At 49.0% G+C, this 15,861-nt stretch overlaps 1 protein-coding gene across 6 annotated transcripts in view; it reads left to right on the plus strand.

The window, feature by feature from the left end:
- arl13b (ADP-ribosylation factor-like 13b) overlaps nucleotides 1–15,861 on the plus strand; it is a 107,041-nt gene that overhangs the window by 24,064 nt on the left and 67,116 nt on the right. For all 6 annotated transcript variants that reach the window (XM_072585067.1, XM_072585072.1, XM_072585069.1 and 3 more), the window contains exon 4: nucleotides 2,319–2,568. In XM_072585067.1, the coding sequence (XP_072441168.1) occupies nucleotides 2,319–2,568 (250 nt within the window). The remainder of the gene's footprint in view (nucleotides 1–2,318; nucleotides 2,569–15,861) is intronic.

Consider the following 15,861-nt stretch of genomic DNA (forward strand, 5'->3'; position numbering starts at 1 on the left):
ATCTTGTGGTGGGAGACCATTTTGGTGATAGTGACCACAACTGCCTCACATTCGACATAGCTATGGAGAAGGAGAGGATTAGGCAAAATGGGAGGATATTTAATTGGGGAAGAGGAAACTATGATGCGATTAGACATGAGTTAGGAAGCATGGACTGGGAGCAATTATTCCATGGTAAAGGCATTATAGACATGTGGAGACTGTTTAAGGAACAGTTGTTGCAAGTGATGAATAAATATGTCCCTCTGAGACAGGCAAGAAGTGGTAAGATAAAGGAACCTTGGATGACGAGAGCGGTGGAGCTTCTTGTCAAAAGGAAAAAGGTAGCTTGCATAAGGTGGAGGGAGCTAGGGTGAAGCTCAGCTCTAGAGGATCACAGGCAGGCGAGGAAGGAGCTCAAAAATGGTCTGAGGAGAGCCAGGAGGGGGCATGAGGAAAGGCTTGGCAAAACGGATTAGGGAGAACACAAAGGCATTTTACATTTATGTGAGGAATAAGAGAATAGTCAAAGAAAGAGTAGGCCCGATCAGGGATAGCATAGGGAATTTGTGTGTGGAGTCTGAGGAGGTAGGGGAAGCCCTAAATCAGTTTTTTGCTTCTGTCTTTACGAAAGAAACAAACTTTGTAGTGATGAAACCTTTGAAGAGCAGGTGTGCATGCTGAAATGGATAGAGATAGAGGAAGCTGATGTGCTGAAAACTTTGTCAAACATTAAAATTGACAAGTCGCCAGGACCGGACCAGATTTGTCCTCAGCTGCTTTGGAAAATGAGGAATGCAATTGCTTCGCCACTTACGAAGATCTTTGCATCCTTGCTCTCCACTGAGTCGTACCTGAGGCCTGGAAAGAGGCAAATGTAATTGTTCTCTTCAAGAAAGGAAATAGGGAAATCCCCGGCAATTACAGACCAGTAAGTCTCACGTCTGTCGTCTGCAAGGTGTTAGAAAGGATTCTGAGGGATAGGATTTATGACCATTTGGAAGAGCATGGCTTGATTAAATGCAGTCAACACGGCTTTGTGAGGGGCAGGTCATGCCTCACAAACCTTATCGAGTTGTTTGAGGATGTGACTAGAAAAGTTGATGAGGGTCGAGCTGTGGATGTGGTGTATATGGACTTCAGCAAGGCATTTGATAAGGTTCCCCATGGTAGGCTCATTCAGAAGGTCAGGAGGAAGGGTATACAGGGGAAGTTAGCTGTCTGGATACAGAATTGGCTGGCCAACAGAAGATAGCGAGTGGTAGTAGAAGGAAAATATTCTGCCTGGAAGTCTGTGGTGAGTGGTGTTCCACAGGGCTCTGTCCTAGGGCCTTTACTGTTTGTAATTTTTATTAATGACTTGGATGAGGGGATTAAAGGATGGGTCAGCAAGTTTGCAGACGACACAAAGGTTGGAGGTGTCGTTGACAGTATAGAGGGCTGTTGTAGGCTGTAGCGGGACATTGACAGGATGCAGAGATGGGCTGAGAGGTGGCAGATGGAGTTCAACCTGGATAAATGCGAGGTGATGCATTTTGGAAGGTCGAATTTGAAAGCTGAGTACAGGATTAAGGATAGGATTCTTGGCAGTGTGGAGGAACAGCGGATCTTGGTGTGCAGGTACATAGATCTCTTAAAATGGCCACCAAGTGGACAGGGTTGTTAAGAAAGCTTTTGGTGTTTTGGAATTCATTAACAAGGGGATTGAGTTTAGGAGTCATGAGATCTTGTTGCAGCTCTATAAAACTTTGGTTAGACTGTACTTGGAATACTGCGTCCAGTTCTGGTCGCCCTATTATGGGAAAGATGTGGATGCTTTGGAGAAGGTTCAGAGGAGGTTTACCAGGATGCTGCCTGGACTGGAGGCCTTATCATATGAAGAGAGGTTGACTGAGCTCGGACTTTTTTCATTGGAGAAAAGGAGGAGAAGAGGGGACCGAATTGAGGTATACAAGATAATGAGAGGCATAGATAGAGTCAATAGCCAGAGACTATTTCCCAGGGCAGAAATGACTAACACGAGGGGTCATAGTTTTAAGCTGGTTGGAGGAAAGTATAGAGGGGATGTCAGAGGCGGGTTCTTTACACAGAGAGTTGTGAGAGCCTGGAATGCGTTGCCAGCAGCAGTTGTGGAAGCAAGGTCATTGGGGACTACTGGACATACATATGGTCACAGAAAGTTGAGGGTGCATACATGAGGATCAGTGGTCTGTATGACATCGTGGGCTGATGGGCCTCTTCTGTGCTGCACTGTTCTATGTTCTACCTAAGTCCTCAGTCTCTGCTCTCCCAACATACTTTATATATCTTTTTAAAAAATCTTTTCTTGTCTTTTATAGAGTCTCTAGAGGATTTAGCTCCCACAGTGGGTTTTTCAAGAATTGATCTAAAACAGGACAAGTTTGAAGTCACCATCTTTGATTTGGGAGGAGGGAAAAGAATCCGCGCGATCTGGAAGAACTATTACTCGGAGTCCTTTGGTGTTATTTTTGTTGTGGACTCCAGTGATGTTGATCGAATAGAAGAAGCCAAAGACATCGTGGCAGAGGTCATAAGGCATCCTAAGATATCAGGAAAACCTGTGCTAGTGTAAGTATCTCTGCTGAGCATAAACCATAGATGCATATAATAGGTCTGTTCATATTTTCTTATCCAGTATTGGGTATGTGCATTCACAAAAGAGTAATAATTAGATAATATGTAACAACAACATATTACACTAAATTTTAGTAAGTAAAACATTTGGTCAGTGTATTCTATTTCTGTGTGCAACAGCCCACAATTTTCTGCCCATTTAAGTAAATAGTTGTTAGCTTGGATTATTGTGATGAATTTGTTGGACTTTACAGATTTAAGAACCTGTATTAAAGAGGAAATTGCAGAATTTCTGGGATAATATTAGAATTAGTGAACTTGCCTACTTTTGAGGCCACTAATGTGGTTTATATCACCCTATATAAGTTGCATTGTTCATAGACTATTTACTTTTAAGGTTTGGGCAAGGATTTGGAGCTCGGGTGCTCGTTGTTGTGGTTCTGTTCGCAGAGCTGGGAATTTGTGTTGCAGACGTTTGTCTTCTGTCTTGGTGACATCCTCAGTGCTTGGGAGCCTCCTGTGAAGCGCTTCTGTGCTGTTTCCTCCAGCATTTATAGTGATTTGTATCTGCCGCTTCCGGTTGTCAGTTCCAGCTGTCCGTTGCAGTGGCTGGTATATTGGGTCTATTCGATCCTTTCAAAGACGAAGGACCTGATACCCAGCATGAGCAAAACCAATGTAGTGTACAAAATCCCATGCAAGGACTGCACAAAACACTACATAGGACAAACAGGAAGACAGCTAACGGTCCGCATCCATGAACACCAACTAGCCATGAAACGACATGACCAGCTATCCTTGGTAGCCACATACTCAGATGACAAGCAACATGAGTTCGACTGGGACAACACTATTATTATAGGACAAGCCAAACAGAGAACAGACAGGGAATTCCTAGAGGCATGGCACTCATCCACAGATTCAATCAATAAGCACATCACCTGGACCCAATATACCGGCCACTGCAGCGGACAGCTGGAACTGACAACCGGAAGCGGCAGGTACAAACTACTATAAATGCTGGAGGAAACATCACAGAAGCGCTTCACAGGAGGCTCCCAAGCACTGAGGATGTCACCTAGGCAGGGGATGAAACATCTGCAACACAAATTCCCAGCTCGGCAAACAGAACCACAACAACTGTTTACTTTTGTAGTAGCACCTTTTATATGTCAGTGGATTACAAGACAGAAATGTGTGACAATTTAATTTTGTCCTGGTGATGAGTTGCTTATGAATGCAGATACAAACTAAACTGCCCAACTTCCAGTTCCCAGTTCAGATCAAAACAGTGTCCTTGCAAATACAGCTTTCGTCTAGCAAGTAACCGGGGAGAGGGACGAGAAATCTGTATCGTTTGGGATAATTGCAACTTGTAGGTAACATAATTCTGCTTTTCTTTCCCCCAGTCTTGTCCTGGCCTCAGGTAGCCATCTGTCAGTCCTCACACGTTTAAGTGCTACTTTCTATCATGAGGAGGTGGCAGAGTTTTAACATCTGATATAGTCTGAAAGAATGCCTAAGTTCTAATGGAGGGAGGGAACCGGTGATGGATTTATTAATAAGGATTTTATTAGGTTTTGCATGATTGTGTACATATGGGGAGTAAGTAAATAGGATGATGAGATTTTTACGGAGTGTGGCGAGCTAAATTAAAGCTCTTGCACAAACGTGTGGGCTTACATTCTGTCTAAATACAGTTGACTTTTGGAGGTATAACATTGGTAGCAGAGAATGGTCGAGTCAGAAGTAAGGTTTTAGGGAATGATTACCCATCCCTGTTTTCTGAAAATTAGCTTTATGACAAGTGGAAGAGCGAATTAGTTCTTTACCAATGAGGAAGCAAGTTATAGCCTCAGTACGTTTGTTACCACATAGAAGAATTGGAACCCGAAGGTTTAAACAATGATCAGTGTTTGGACATATTTCTTAACTTTTATGGATAAATTTTATCAAAAGGATTATCTAAAGACTGCTTATGAGGTGTAGTCAGATTTTGGCAAACTTAGAAAAGCTGGGGACAGTTCTACGAGAGAGCACAAAAGGAGTTTATCAGATTGAAGGCAAGACTGCAGAAATTTCATCTGAAAAATCGCCAGACGATGCTAGCATTTACATTATTGGACTGTGCCAGTGTATCAAGTATGGAGAAAGTTCTAGTTTTGATGAGAACTAAATTTGTAGATAGACATATACTACCAGGACAAATGTCAGAGCACTGAAAACATTGCTAGGACAGCATTCCTTTCCAGTAGCATTTATGTAGCACAAAGGGGAATACGACAGAAATTGGGCGACAGTGTTAGCAAATTGGTAAGGCTGTCTAGCTACAGTAAGTAGTGGTCTGAAAGGAGAAGTATAATTAATAGAAATGAGGGTGGAAATGCTATTGATAATTTTAAGAAGTGAAGAGAATTTTTGGATTTGTAATAAGTGAATGAATTCCAGAAATGCTCAGGGTGTGTTCAAACGATGTTTCAGGTGTGACTCAAAGTACTGCCATGCCTTGAACTGTCCCAAATGCTAAAGCACTTGAAACGAACATGAAACAGAGGATTCAGAGGAAGCAGATGAAAGTGTTGATCAAAGAGAGGACATTGTATTTTTCACAAGTGATGAATATATTGGTAGCAGAGCATTTCAACTTTGCAGTATTGGACAGTGGATGCATGTCTATTATGTGTGGATAGACTGGCTGCATTCCCATCCAGACTCGCTAAGCAAAAAGAATCTGGAAAAAGTTAAGAAAGTTGGGAGCTCCATCACAGTAAAATCTTTGAAATTATTATTTTCCTCGTAAAATAGCTGGAATCATTATATCATTAGTGTGGATGTAGTGACCAATGAAATACCTTATTTTAAAACAGACTACCAATGAAGAAAGCACAGATGAAACTGGATATATGAGGACAAATCTGTTATATTTGCAAATTTTTGAATTTGCAAATATATACAATTGGGAACATTATTGCATTCCTTCAATGGAATGTGACCCATCCACTGAAGGCATTTTAAACTATGTTATTCATATTGGGACAGAAATTTAGAAGACAAAAGTCAATTGTGTAAAAAATACATAAGAAGCTTACCTATCCATCTTCTAAAAGATTAAACTGTTAGTAAAGGATGCAGAAATAAGGGATGAGAAGTACAAGAAATAAGTAAGAGATCTGAGACCTGTAAGGAATTTTGATGGACAATATTGAGTCTTCTCTGAGCAAGAGATTTAAGTGAGGTAGTGGCCTTGGATTTAAAGGTTTGGGGTAAAGAAGAAGAGAACAGCTTTGTATTTTGTAGACTTAGCAACCAGATTTTGTTATAATATGTAATAAATATACAAAAATAATTGTGAATAACATAATAAAAATTGGATAGAGGCCAGACTTGGACCGCCAGCAAAATTTTCACTGATAATGGAGGGAGTTTTCTAATGATTAATGCAGAGTTATGTGTGTGCATATGAATATAATAGTTCTGAATCAGGCAGCAGAAAGCCTTTTTCACAATTGTATATGTGAAAGGAACCAAGCAGTAATAGAAAAAATAATTCATGAAAGTTTTGGCACATTAGCTTAACTGTGAGTTATCATCCATGCTGACATGGGCTGTACGTGCTAAGAAGTTTTTCAGATGGTGGCAATGTATGGTTCATATCAGTTTTTGTTATTAATCCTAAAGTTCCATAACTAATAGTAAACTCATCACAGCTTGGGAAGGGCCTAATTTAGTTATACATTTTTAGAGTATTTGAATGCACTTCATGCAGGCAGAAAAGCTTTTGTTACAGCCAATGAGTGAAAGAATCGGTGAGCATTCAGGACTGTGGCAAGGCCCTTGGAAACAAATTTCAATCTGGCTGATCGTGTTTATTAAAGAGAAAGCGGCTGAAAGAATAGAGACATCTAGGGAAGATTATTGGTAAAGATGGGTTTCCTCTTCAAGACTGTTTGATATGGATTACAAATTTATGAATTCTGAAGAAGGTATATAAAAAAAACAAGGAGTGAGATACCTCTCATATCCAACTGTTGCATAGCTCTGAAGATCAAACTGCCACAATGAGAAGTTTGTCTGATGATCACAATGAGGTCAGGATCCTCCAAAAGAGAGACGAAATGTAATGGGGATTTGGAAGTTAAATAAATTTTTAAATGACCTAAATGATGTTTCTAGAACTTTGTACTTCACAGTGTGATCTGTCACACTAAAATTGGGTTGATTTTGGTTTAAAGGTGAATCTACAATGCTTTACTGGCATTATAAATGATAGCTTTCAGCCATCTTTATGATGCATGTAGATGTTCTTATTGTGTGGTATGAATAGTTATTTTGAAAACCTCATAAGAGTTTAAGGCAGAATTCAGAATTGGAAGTCAGGCTTCTGTTGCCTTTAAGTCCATTGAATTGGAAATGAGGCAGAACAGTTCAAGTGTCACTTTAAACAGAATCCTATTAGGAAAATATTAGCCAAACTGGTATTCACAAAAAGATGCAGCTGCTTCCAAAACTGAAATGGAGTAATTGTGAAGTGTAATTGGGCATCAGAATTGGCTATCAAAGTGTGGTGTTGGGAAAGCACAGCAGGTCAGGCAGCATCTGAGGAGCAGGAGAGTCAACGTTTCGGGCATAAACTTTTCATCAGGAATGAGGAGGCGGGGGAAGGGGTTGAGAGATAAACAGAAGTGGTGCAGGGCTGGGGGCAAGGTAGCTTGGAAGGCAATCAGTAGATGCAGGTGGGGAATGATGGTGATAGGTCGGAGCGAAGATTTGAGCAGATATCCATCCAGGAAGATGGATAGGTAGGACAGTTCAAAGCAGTGCCGAGTTGGAGGGATCTGGGATGAGGTGGGGGGAGGGGAGATAAGGAAACTGGTGAAATCCGTGTTGATGCCGTGTCATTCATGGGGTCACAAGGCAGAGGATGAGGGTTTCTTCCTCCAGGCATTGGGTGGCTAGGGTTTGATGGTAGAGGAGGCCCAGGACTTGCATATCCTTAGCGGAGTGGGAGGGGGAGTTGAAGTGGTAGGGCACAGGGCACAGGGTGTTGGGATTGTTTGGTGCATATGTCCAGGAGATGTTCTCTGAAAAGTTCCATGAGTTGGCGTCCTGTCTTCCCAATGTAAAGGAGACCATAACAAGAGCAATGGCCACAGTAGGTGAGATGTTTGGATATGCAGGAAAATCTCTGCCGAATCTGGAAGGATTCTTTAGGGCCTTGGATGGATGTGGGTGCAGTAGCAAGAGAAGGTGCCAGGAGTGGAGGGTGAGTTGGTGGGGGGTGTGGACCTAATGAGGGAGTTGCAAAGGGAATGGTCTCCGTGCAATATCGATAGGGGTGGGGAGGGAAATATATCTTTGGTGGTGGGGTGGAAGGTGAAGACAAGGAGGGTTCTATTCTTGTTGCGGTTGGAGGGGTGGAGTTCAAGGGCAGAGATGCAGGAAGTGGAGGAGATGCACTGGAGGGTATTGTTGATCACGTGGGAGTGGGAATTGTGGTCCTTGAAGTAGGATGCCATCTGGGATGGTCTTTGAAGTAGGATGCCATCTGGGATGGTCTGGAGAGGCAATGCTCCTCATGGAAGCAGAATTGGCTTGGGATCCAAATAAAGTTGGGAGATGCTAGGCATATGCTTTAAAGAAATACTACATGATGGGTTCTCAAGTGCAGCAGGATTATAATTGTACTTGAGGGAAAGGGAGGCTCTATTCTCATTGCTATCACCCACTCAGCTCCAGGTCCTGATCACACTGCAGCAGCCTGCTCAGCTTCAGATCCTGATCACACTGTACCCACCCCGCTCAGCTCCAGGTCCTGATCACACTGCAGCACCCTGCTCAGCTTCAGGTCCTGATCACACTGTACCCACCCCGCTCAGCTCCAGGTCCTGATCACACTGCAGCACCCTGCTCAGCTTCAGGTCCTGATCACACTGTACCCACCCCGCTCAGCTTCAGGTCCTGATCACACGGTACCCACCCCGCTCAGCTCCAGATCCTGATCACACTGTACCCACCTTGCTCAGCTTCAGGTCCTGATCATACTGTACCCACCCTGCTCAGCTCCAGATCCTGATCACACTGTACCCACCCTGCGCAGCTTCAGATCCTGATCACACTGTACCCACCCCGCTCAGCTTCAGGTCCTGATCACACTGTACCCACCCCGCTCAGCTTCAGATCCTGATCACACTGTACCCACCCCGCTCAGCTTCAGATCCTGATCACACTGTACCTACCCCGCTCAGCTTCAGATCCTGATCACACTGTACCTACCCCGCTCAGCTTCAGATCCTGATCACACTGTACCCACTCCGCTCAGCTTCAGATCCTGATCACACTGTACCCACCCTGCTCTGCTTCAGATCCTGATCACACTGTACCCACCCCGCTCAGCTTCAGATCCTGATCACACTGTACCCACCCCGCTCAGCTTCAGATCCTGATCACACTGTATCCACCCTGCTCTGCTTCAGATCCTGATCACACTGTACCCACCCCGCTCAGCTTCAGATCCTGATCACACTGTACCCACACTGCTCTGCTTCAGATCCTGATCACACTGTACCAACCCCGCTCAGCTTCAGATCCTGATCACACTGCACCCACCCCGCTCAGCTTCAGATCCTGATTACACTGTACCCACCCCGCTCAGCTTCAGATCCTGATCACACTGTACCCACCCCGCTCAGCTTCAGATCCTGATCACACTGTACCCACCCCGCTCAGCTTCAGATCCTGATCACACTGTACCCACCCCGCTCAGCTTCAGATCCTGATCACACTGTACCCACCCCGCTCAGCTTCAGATCCTGATCACACTGTACCCACCCCGCTCAGCTTCAGATCCTGATCACACTGTACCCACCCTGCTCAGCTTCAGGTCCTGATCACACTGTACCCACCCCGCTCAGCTTCAGATCCTGATCACACTGTACCCACCCCGCTCAGCTTCAGGTCCTGATCACACTGCACCCACCCTGCGCAGCTTCAGATCCTGATCACACTGTACCTACCCCGCTCAGCTTCAGATCCTGATCACACTGTACCCACCCCGCTCAGCTTCAGATCCTGATCACACTGTACCCACCCCGCTCAGCTGCATGTCCTGATCACACTGTACCCACCCCGCTCAGCTTCAGATCCTGATCACACTGTACCCACCCCGCTCAGCTTCAGATCCTGATCACACTGTACCCACCCCGCTCAGCTTCAGATCCTGATCACACTGTACCCACCCCGCTCAGCTTCAGATCCTGATCACACTGTACCCACCCCGCTCAGCTTCAGATCCTGATCACACTGTACCCAACCTGCTCAGCTTCAGATCCTGATCACACTGTACCCACCCCGCTCAGCTTCAGATCCTGATCACACTGTACCTACCCCGCTCAGCTTCAGATCCTGATCACACTGTACCCACCCCGCTCAGCTTCAGATCCTGATCACACTGTACCCACCCCGCTCAGCTTCAGATCCTGATCACACTGTACCCACCCCGCTCAGCTTCAGATCCTGATCACACTGTACCCACCCCGCTCAGCTTCAGATCCTGATCACACTGTACCCACCCCGCTCCGCTTCAGATCCTGATCACACTATACCCAACCTGCTCAGCTACACGTCCTGATCACACTGTACCCACCCCGCTCAGCTTCAGATCCTGATCACACTGCACCCACCCTGCGCAGCTTCAGATCCTGATCACACTGTACCCACCCCGCTCAGCTTCAGATCCTGATCACACTGTACCCACCCTGCTCAGCTTCAGATCCTGATCACACTGTACCCACCCCGCTCAGCTTCAGATCCTGATCACACTGTACCCACCCTGCTCAGCTTCAGGTCCTGATCACACTGTACCCAACCTGCTCAGCTACACGTCCTGATCACACTGTACCCACCCCGCTCAGCTTCAGATCCTGATCACACTGTACCCACCCCGCTCAGCTTCAGGTCCTGATCACACTGTACCCACCCCGCTCAGCTCCAGGTCCTGATCACACTGCAGCACCCTGCTCAGCTTCAGGTCCTGATCACACTGTACCCACCCCGCTCAGCTTCAGGTCCTGATCACACGGTACCCACCCCGCTCAGCTCCAGATCCTGATCACACTGTACCCACCTTGCTCAGCTTCAGGTCCTGATCATACTGTACCCACCCTGCTCAGCTCCAGATCCTGATCACACTGTACCCACCCCGCTCAGCTTCAGATCCTGATCACACTGTACCCACCCCGCTCAGCTTCAGGTCCTGATCACACTGTACCCACCCCGCTCAGCTTCAGATCATGATCACACTGTACCCACCCCGCTCAGCTTCAGGTCCTGATCACACTGTACCCACCCTGCTCAGCTTCAGATCCTGATCACACTGTACCTACCCCGCTCAGCTCCAGATCCTGATCACACTGTACCCACCCCGCTCAGCTTCAGGTCCTGATCACACTGTACCCACCCCGCTCAGCTTCAGATCCTGATCACACTGTACCCACCCCGCTCAGCTTCAGATCCTGATCACACTGTACCCACCCCGCTCAGCTTCAGATCCTGATCACACTGCACCCACCCTGCGCAGCTTCAGATCCTGATCACACTGTACCCACCCCGCTCAGCTTCAGATCCTGATCACACTGTACCCACCCTGCTCAGCTTCAGATCCTGATCACACTGTACCCACCCCGCTCAGCTTCAGATCCTGATCACACTGTACCCAACCTGCTCAGCTACACGTCCTGATCACACTGTACCCACCCCGCTCAGCTTCAGATCCTGATCACACTGTACCCACCCCGCTCAGCTTCAGGTCCTGATCACACTGTACCTACCCCGCTCAGCTTCAGATCCTGATCACACTGTACCCACCCCGCTCAGCTTCAGATCCTGATCACACTGTACCCACCCCGCTCAGCTTCAGATCCTGATCACACTGTACCTACCCCGCTCAGCTTCAGATCCTGATCACACTGTACCCACCCTGCTCAGCTACACGTCCTGATCACACTGTACCCACCCCGCTCAGCTTCAGATCCTGATCACACTGTACCCACCCCGCTCAGCTTCAGGTCCTGATCACACTGTACCCACCCCGCTCAGCTTCAGATCCTGATCACACTGCACCCACCCCGCTCAGCTTCAGATCCTGATCACACTGTACCCATCCCGCTCAGCTTCAGGTCCTGATCACACTGTACCCACCCCGCTCAGCTTCAGATCCTGATCACACTGTACCCACCCCGCTCAGCTTCAGATCCTGATCACACTGTACCCACCCCGCTCAGCTTCAGATCCTGATCACACTGTACCCACCCCGCTCAGCTACACGTCCTGATCACACTATACCCACCCCGCTCAGCTTCAGATCCTGATCACACTGTACCCACCCCGCTCAGCTACACGTCCTGATCACACTGTACCCACCCCGCTCAGCTTCAGATCCTGATCACACTGTACCCACCCCGCTCAGCTTTAGGTCCTGATCACACTGTACCCACCCCGCTCAGCTTCAGATCCTGATCACACTGTACCCACCCCGCTCAGCTTCAGATCCTGATCACACTGTACCCACCCCGCTCAGCTTCAGGACCTGATCACACTGTACCCACCCCGCTCAGCTTCAGATCCTGATCACACTGTACCCACCCCGCTCAGCTTCAGATCCTGATCACACTGTACCCACCTTGCTCAGCTTCAGGTCCTGATCACACTGTACCCACCCCGCTCAGCTTCAGGTCCTGATCACACTGTACCCACCCCGCTCAGCTTCAGGTCCTGATCACACTGTACCCACCCCGCTCAGCTTCAGATCCTGATCACACTGTACCCACCCCGCTCAGCTTCAGATCCTGATCACACTGTACCCACCCCGCTCTGCTTCAGATCCTGATCACACTGTACCCACCCCGCTCAGCTTCAGATCCTGATCACACTGTACCCACCCCGCTCAGCTTCAGGTCCTGATCACACTGTACCCACCCCGCTCAGCTTCAGGTCCTGATCACACTGTACCCACCCCGCTCAGCTTCAGATCCTGATCACACTATACCCACCCCGCTCAGCTTCAGATCCTGATCACACTGTACCCACCCTGCGCAGCTTCAGATCCTGATCACACTGTACCCACCCTGCTCTGCTTCAGATCCTGATCACACTGCACCCACCCTGCGCAGCTTCAGATCCTGATCACACTGTACCCACCCCGCTCAGCTTCAGATCCTGATCACACTGTACCCACCCTGCGCAGCTTCAGATCCTGATCACACTGTACCCACCCCGCTCAGCTTCAGATCCTGATCACACTGTACCTACCCCGCTCAGCTTCAGATCCTGATCACACTGTACCCACCCTGCTCTGCTTCAGATCCTGATTACACTGTACCCACCCCGCTCAGCTTCAGATCCTGATCACACTGTACCCACCCCGCTCAGCTTCAGATCCTGATCACACTGTACCCACCCCGCTCAGCTTCAGATCCTGATCACACTGTACCCACCCCGCTCAGCTGCATGTCCTGATCACACTGTACCCACCCCGCTCAGCTTCAGATCCTGATCACACTGTACCCACCCCGCTCAGCTTCAGATCCTGATCACACTGCACCCACCCTGCGCAGCTTCAGATCCTGATCACACTGTACCCACCCCGCTCAGCTTCAGATCCTGATCACACTGTACCCACCCCGCTCAGCTTCAGGTCCTGATCACACTGTACCCACCCCGCTCAGCTTCAGATCCTGATCACACTGTACCCAACCTGCTCAGCTTCAGATCCTGATCACACTGTACCCACCCCGCTCAGCTTCAGATCCTGATCACACTGTACCCACCCCGCTCAGCTTCAGATCCTGATCACACTGTACCCACCCCGCTCAGCTTCAGATCCTGATCACACTATACCCAACCTGCTCAGCTACACGTCCTGATCACACTGTACCCACCCCGCTCAGCTTCAGATCCTGATCACACTGCACCCACCCTGCGCAGCTTCAGATCCTGATCACACTGTACCCACCCCGCTCAGCTTCAGATCCTGATCACACTGTACCTACCCCGCTCAGCTTCAGATCCTGATCACACTGTACCCACCCTGCTCAGCTTCAGATCCTGATCACACTGTACCCACCCCGCTCAGCTTCAGATCCTGATCACACTGTACCCAACCTGCTCAGCTACACGTCCTGATCACACTGTACCCACCCCGCTCAGCTTCAGATCCTGATCACACTGTACCCACCCCGCTCAGCTTCAGGTCCTGATCACACTGTACCTACCCCGCTCAGCTTCAGATCCTGATCACACTGTACCCACCCCGCTCAGCTTCAGATCCTGATCACACTGTACCCACCCTGCTCAGCTTCAGGTCCTGATCACACTGTACCCAACCTGCTCAGCTACACGTCCTGATCACACTGTACCCACCCCGCTCAGCTTCAGATCCTGATCACACTGTACCCACCCCGCTCAGCTTCAGGTCCTGATCACACTGTACCCACCCCGCTCAGCTTCAGATCCTGATCACACTGCACCCACCCCGCTCAGCTTCAGATCCTGATCACACTGTACCCATCCCGCTCAGCTTCAGGTCCTGATCACACTGTACCCACCCCGCTCAGCTTCAGATCCTGATCACACTGTACCCACCCCGCTCAGCTTCAGATCCTGATCACACTGTACCCACCCCGCTCAGCTTCAGATCCTGATCACACTGTACCCACCCCGCTCAGCTACACGTCCTGATCACACTGTACCCACCCCGCTCAGCTTCAGATCCTGATCACACTGTACCCACCCCGCTCAGCTACACGTCCTGATCACACTGTACCCACCCCGCTCAGCTTCAGATCCTGATCACACTGTACCCACCCCGCTCAGCTTCAGGTCCTGATCACACTGTACCCACCCCGCTCAGCTTCAGATCCTGATCACACTGTACCCACCCCGCTCAGCTTCAGATCCTGATCACACTGTACCCACCCCGCTCAGCTTCAGATCCTGATCACACTGCACCCACCCCGCTCAGCTTCAGATCCTGATCACACTGTACCAACCCCGCTCAGCTTCAGATCCTGATCACACTGCACCCACCCCGCTCAGCTTCAGATCGTGATTACACTGTACACACCCCGCTCAGCTTCAGATCCTGATTACACTGTACCTACCCCGCTCAGCTTCAGATCCTGATCACACTGCACCCACCCTGCGCAGCTTCAGATCCTGATCACACTGTACCTACCCCGCTCAGCTTCAGATCCTGATCACACTGCACCCACCCTGCGCAGCTTCAGATCCTGATCACACTGTACCTACCCCGCTCAGCTGCATGTCCTGATCACACTGTACCCACCCCGCTCAGCTTCAGATCCTGATCACACTGTACCCACCCCGCTCAGCTTCAGATCCTGATCACACTGTACCCACCCCGCTCAGCTACACGTCCTGATCACACTGTACCCACCCCGCTCAGCTTCAGGTCCTGATCACACTGTACCCACCCCGCTCAGCTTCAGATCCTAATCACACTGTACCCACCCCGCTCAGCTTCAGGTCCTGATCACACTGTACCCACCCCGCTCAGCTTCAGATCCTGATCACACTGTACCCACCCCGCTCAGCTTCAGATCCTGATCACACTGTACCCACCCCGCTCAGCTGCATGTCCTGATCACACTGTACCCACCCCGCTCAGCTTCAGATCCTGATCACACTGTACCCACCCCGCTCAGCTTCAGATCCTGATCACACTGTACCCACTCTGCTCAGCTTCAGGTCCTGATCACACTGTACCCACCCTGCTCAGCTTCAGATCCTGAACACACTGTACCTACCCCGCTCAGCTCCAGATCCTGATCACACTGTACCCACCCCGCTCAGCTTCAGATCCTGATCACACTGTACCTACCCCGCTCAGCTCCAGATCCTGATCACACTGTACCCACCCCGCTCAGCTTCAGATCCTGATCACACTGTACCCACCCCGCTCTGCTTCAGATCCTGATCACACTGTACCCACCCCGCTCAGCTTCAGATCCTGATCACACTGTACCTACCCCGCTCAGCTTCAGATCCTGATCACACTGTACCCAACCTGCTCAGCTTCAGGTCCTGATCACACTGCACCCACCCTGCGCAGCTTCAGATCCTGATCACACTGTACCCACCCCGCTCAGCTTCAGATCCTGATCACACTGTACCCACCCCGCTCAGCTCCAGATCCTGATCACACTGCACCCACCCTGCGCAGCTTCAGATCCTGATTACACTGTACCCACCCCGCTCAGCTTCAGATCCTGA

The sequence above is a fragment of the Chiloscyllium punctatum genome, chromosome 15 (assembly GCF_047496795.1).
Source record: "Chiloscyllium punctatum isolate Juve2018m chromosome 15, sChiPun1.3, whole genome shotgun sequence".
In the NCBI taxonomy this organism is placed as follows: Eukaryota; Metazoa; Chordata; class Chondrichthyes; order Orectolobiformes; family Hemiscylliidae; genus Chiloscyllium; species Chiloscyllium punctatum.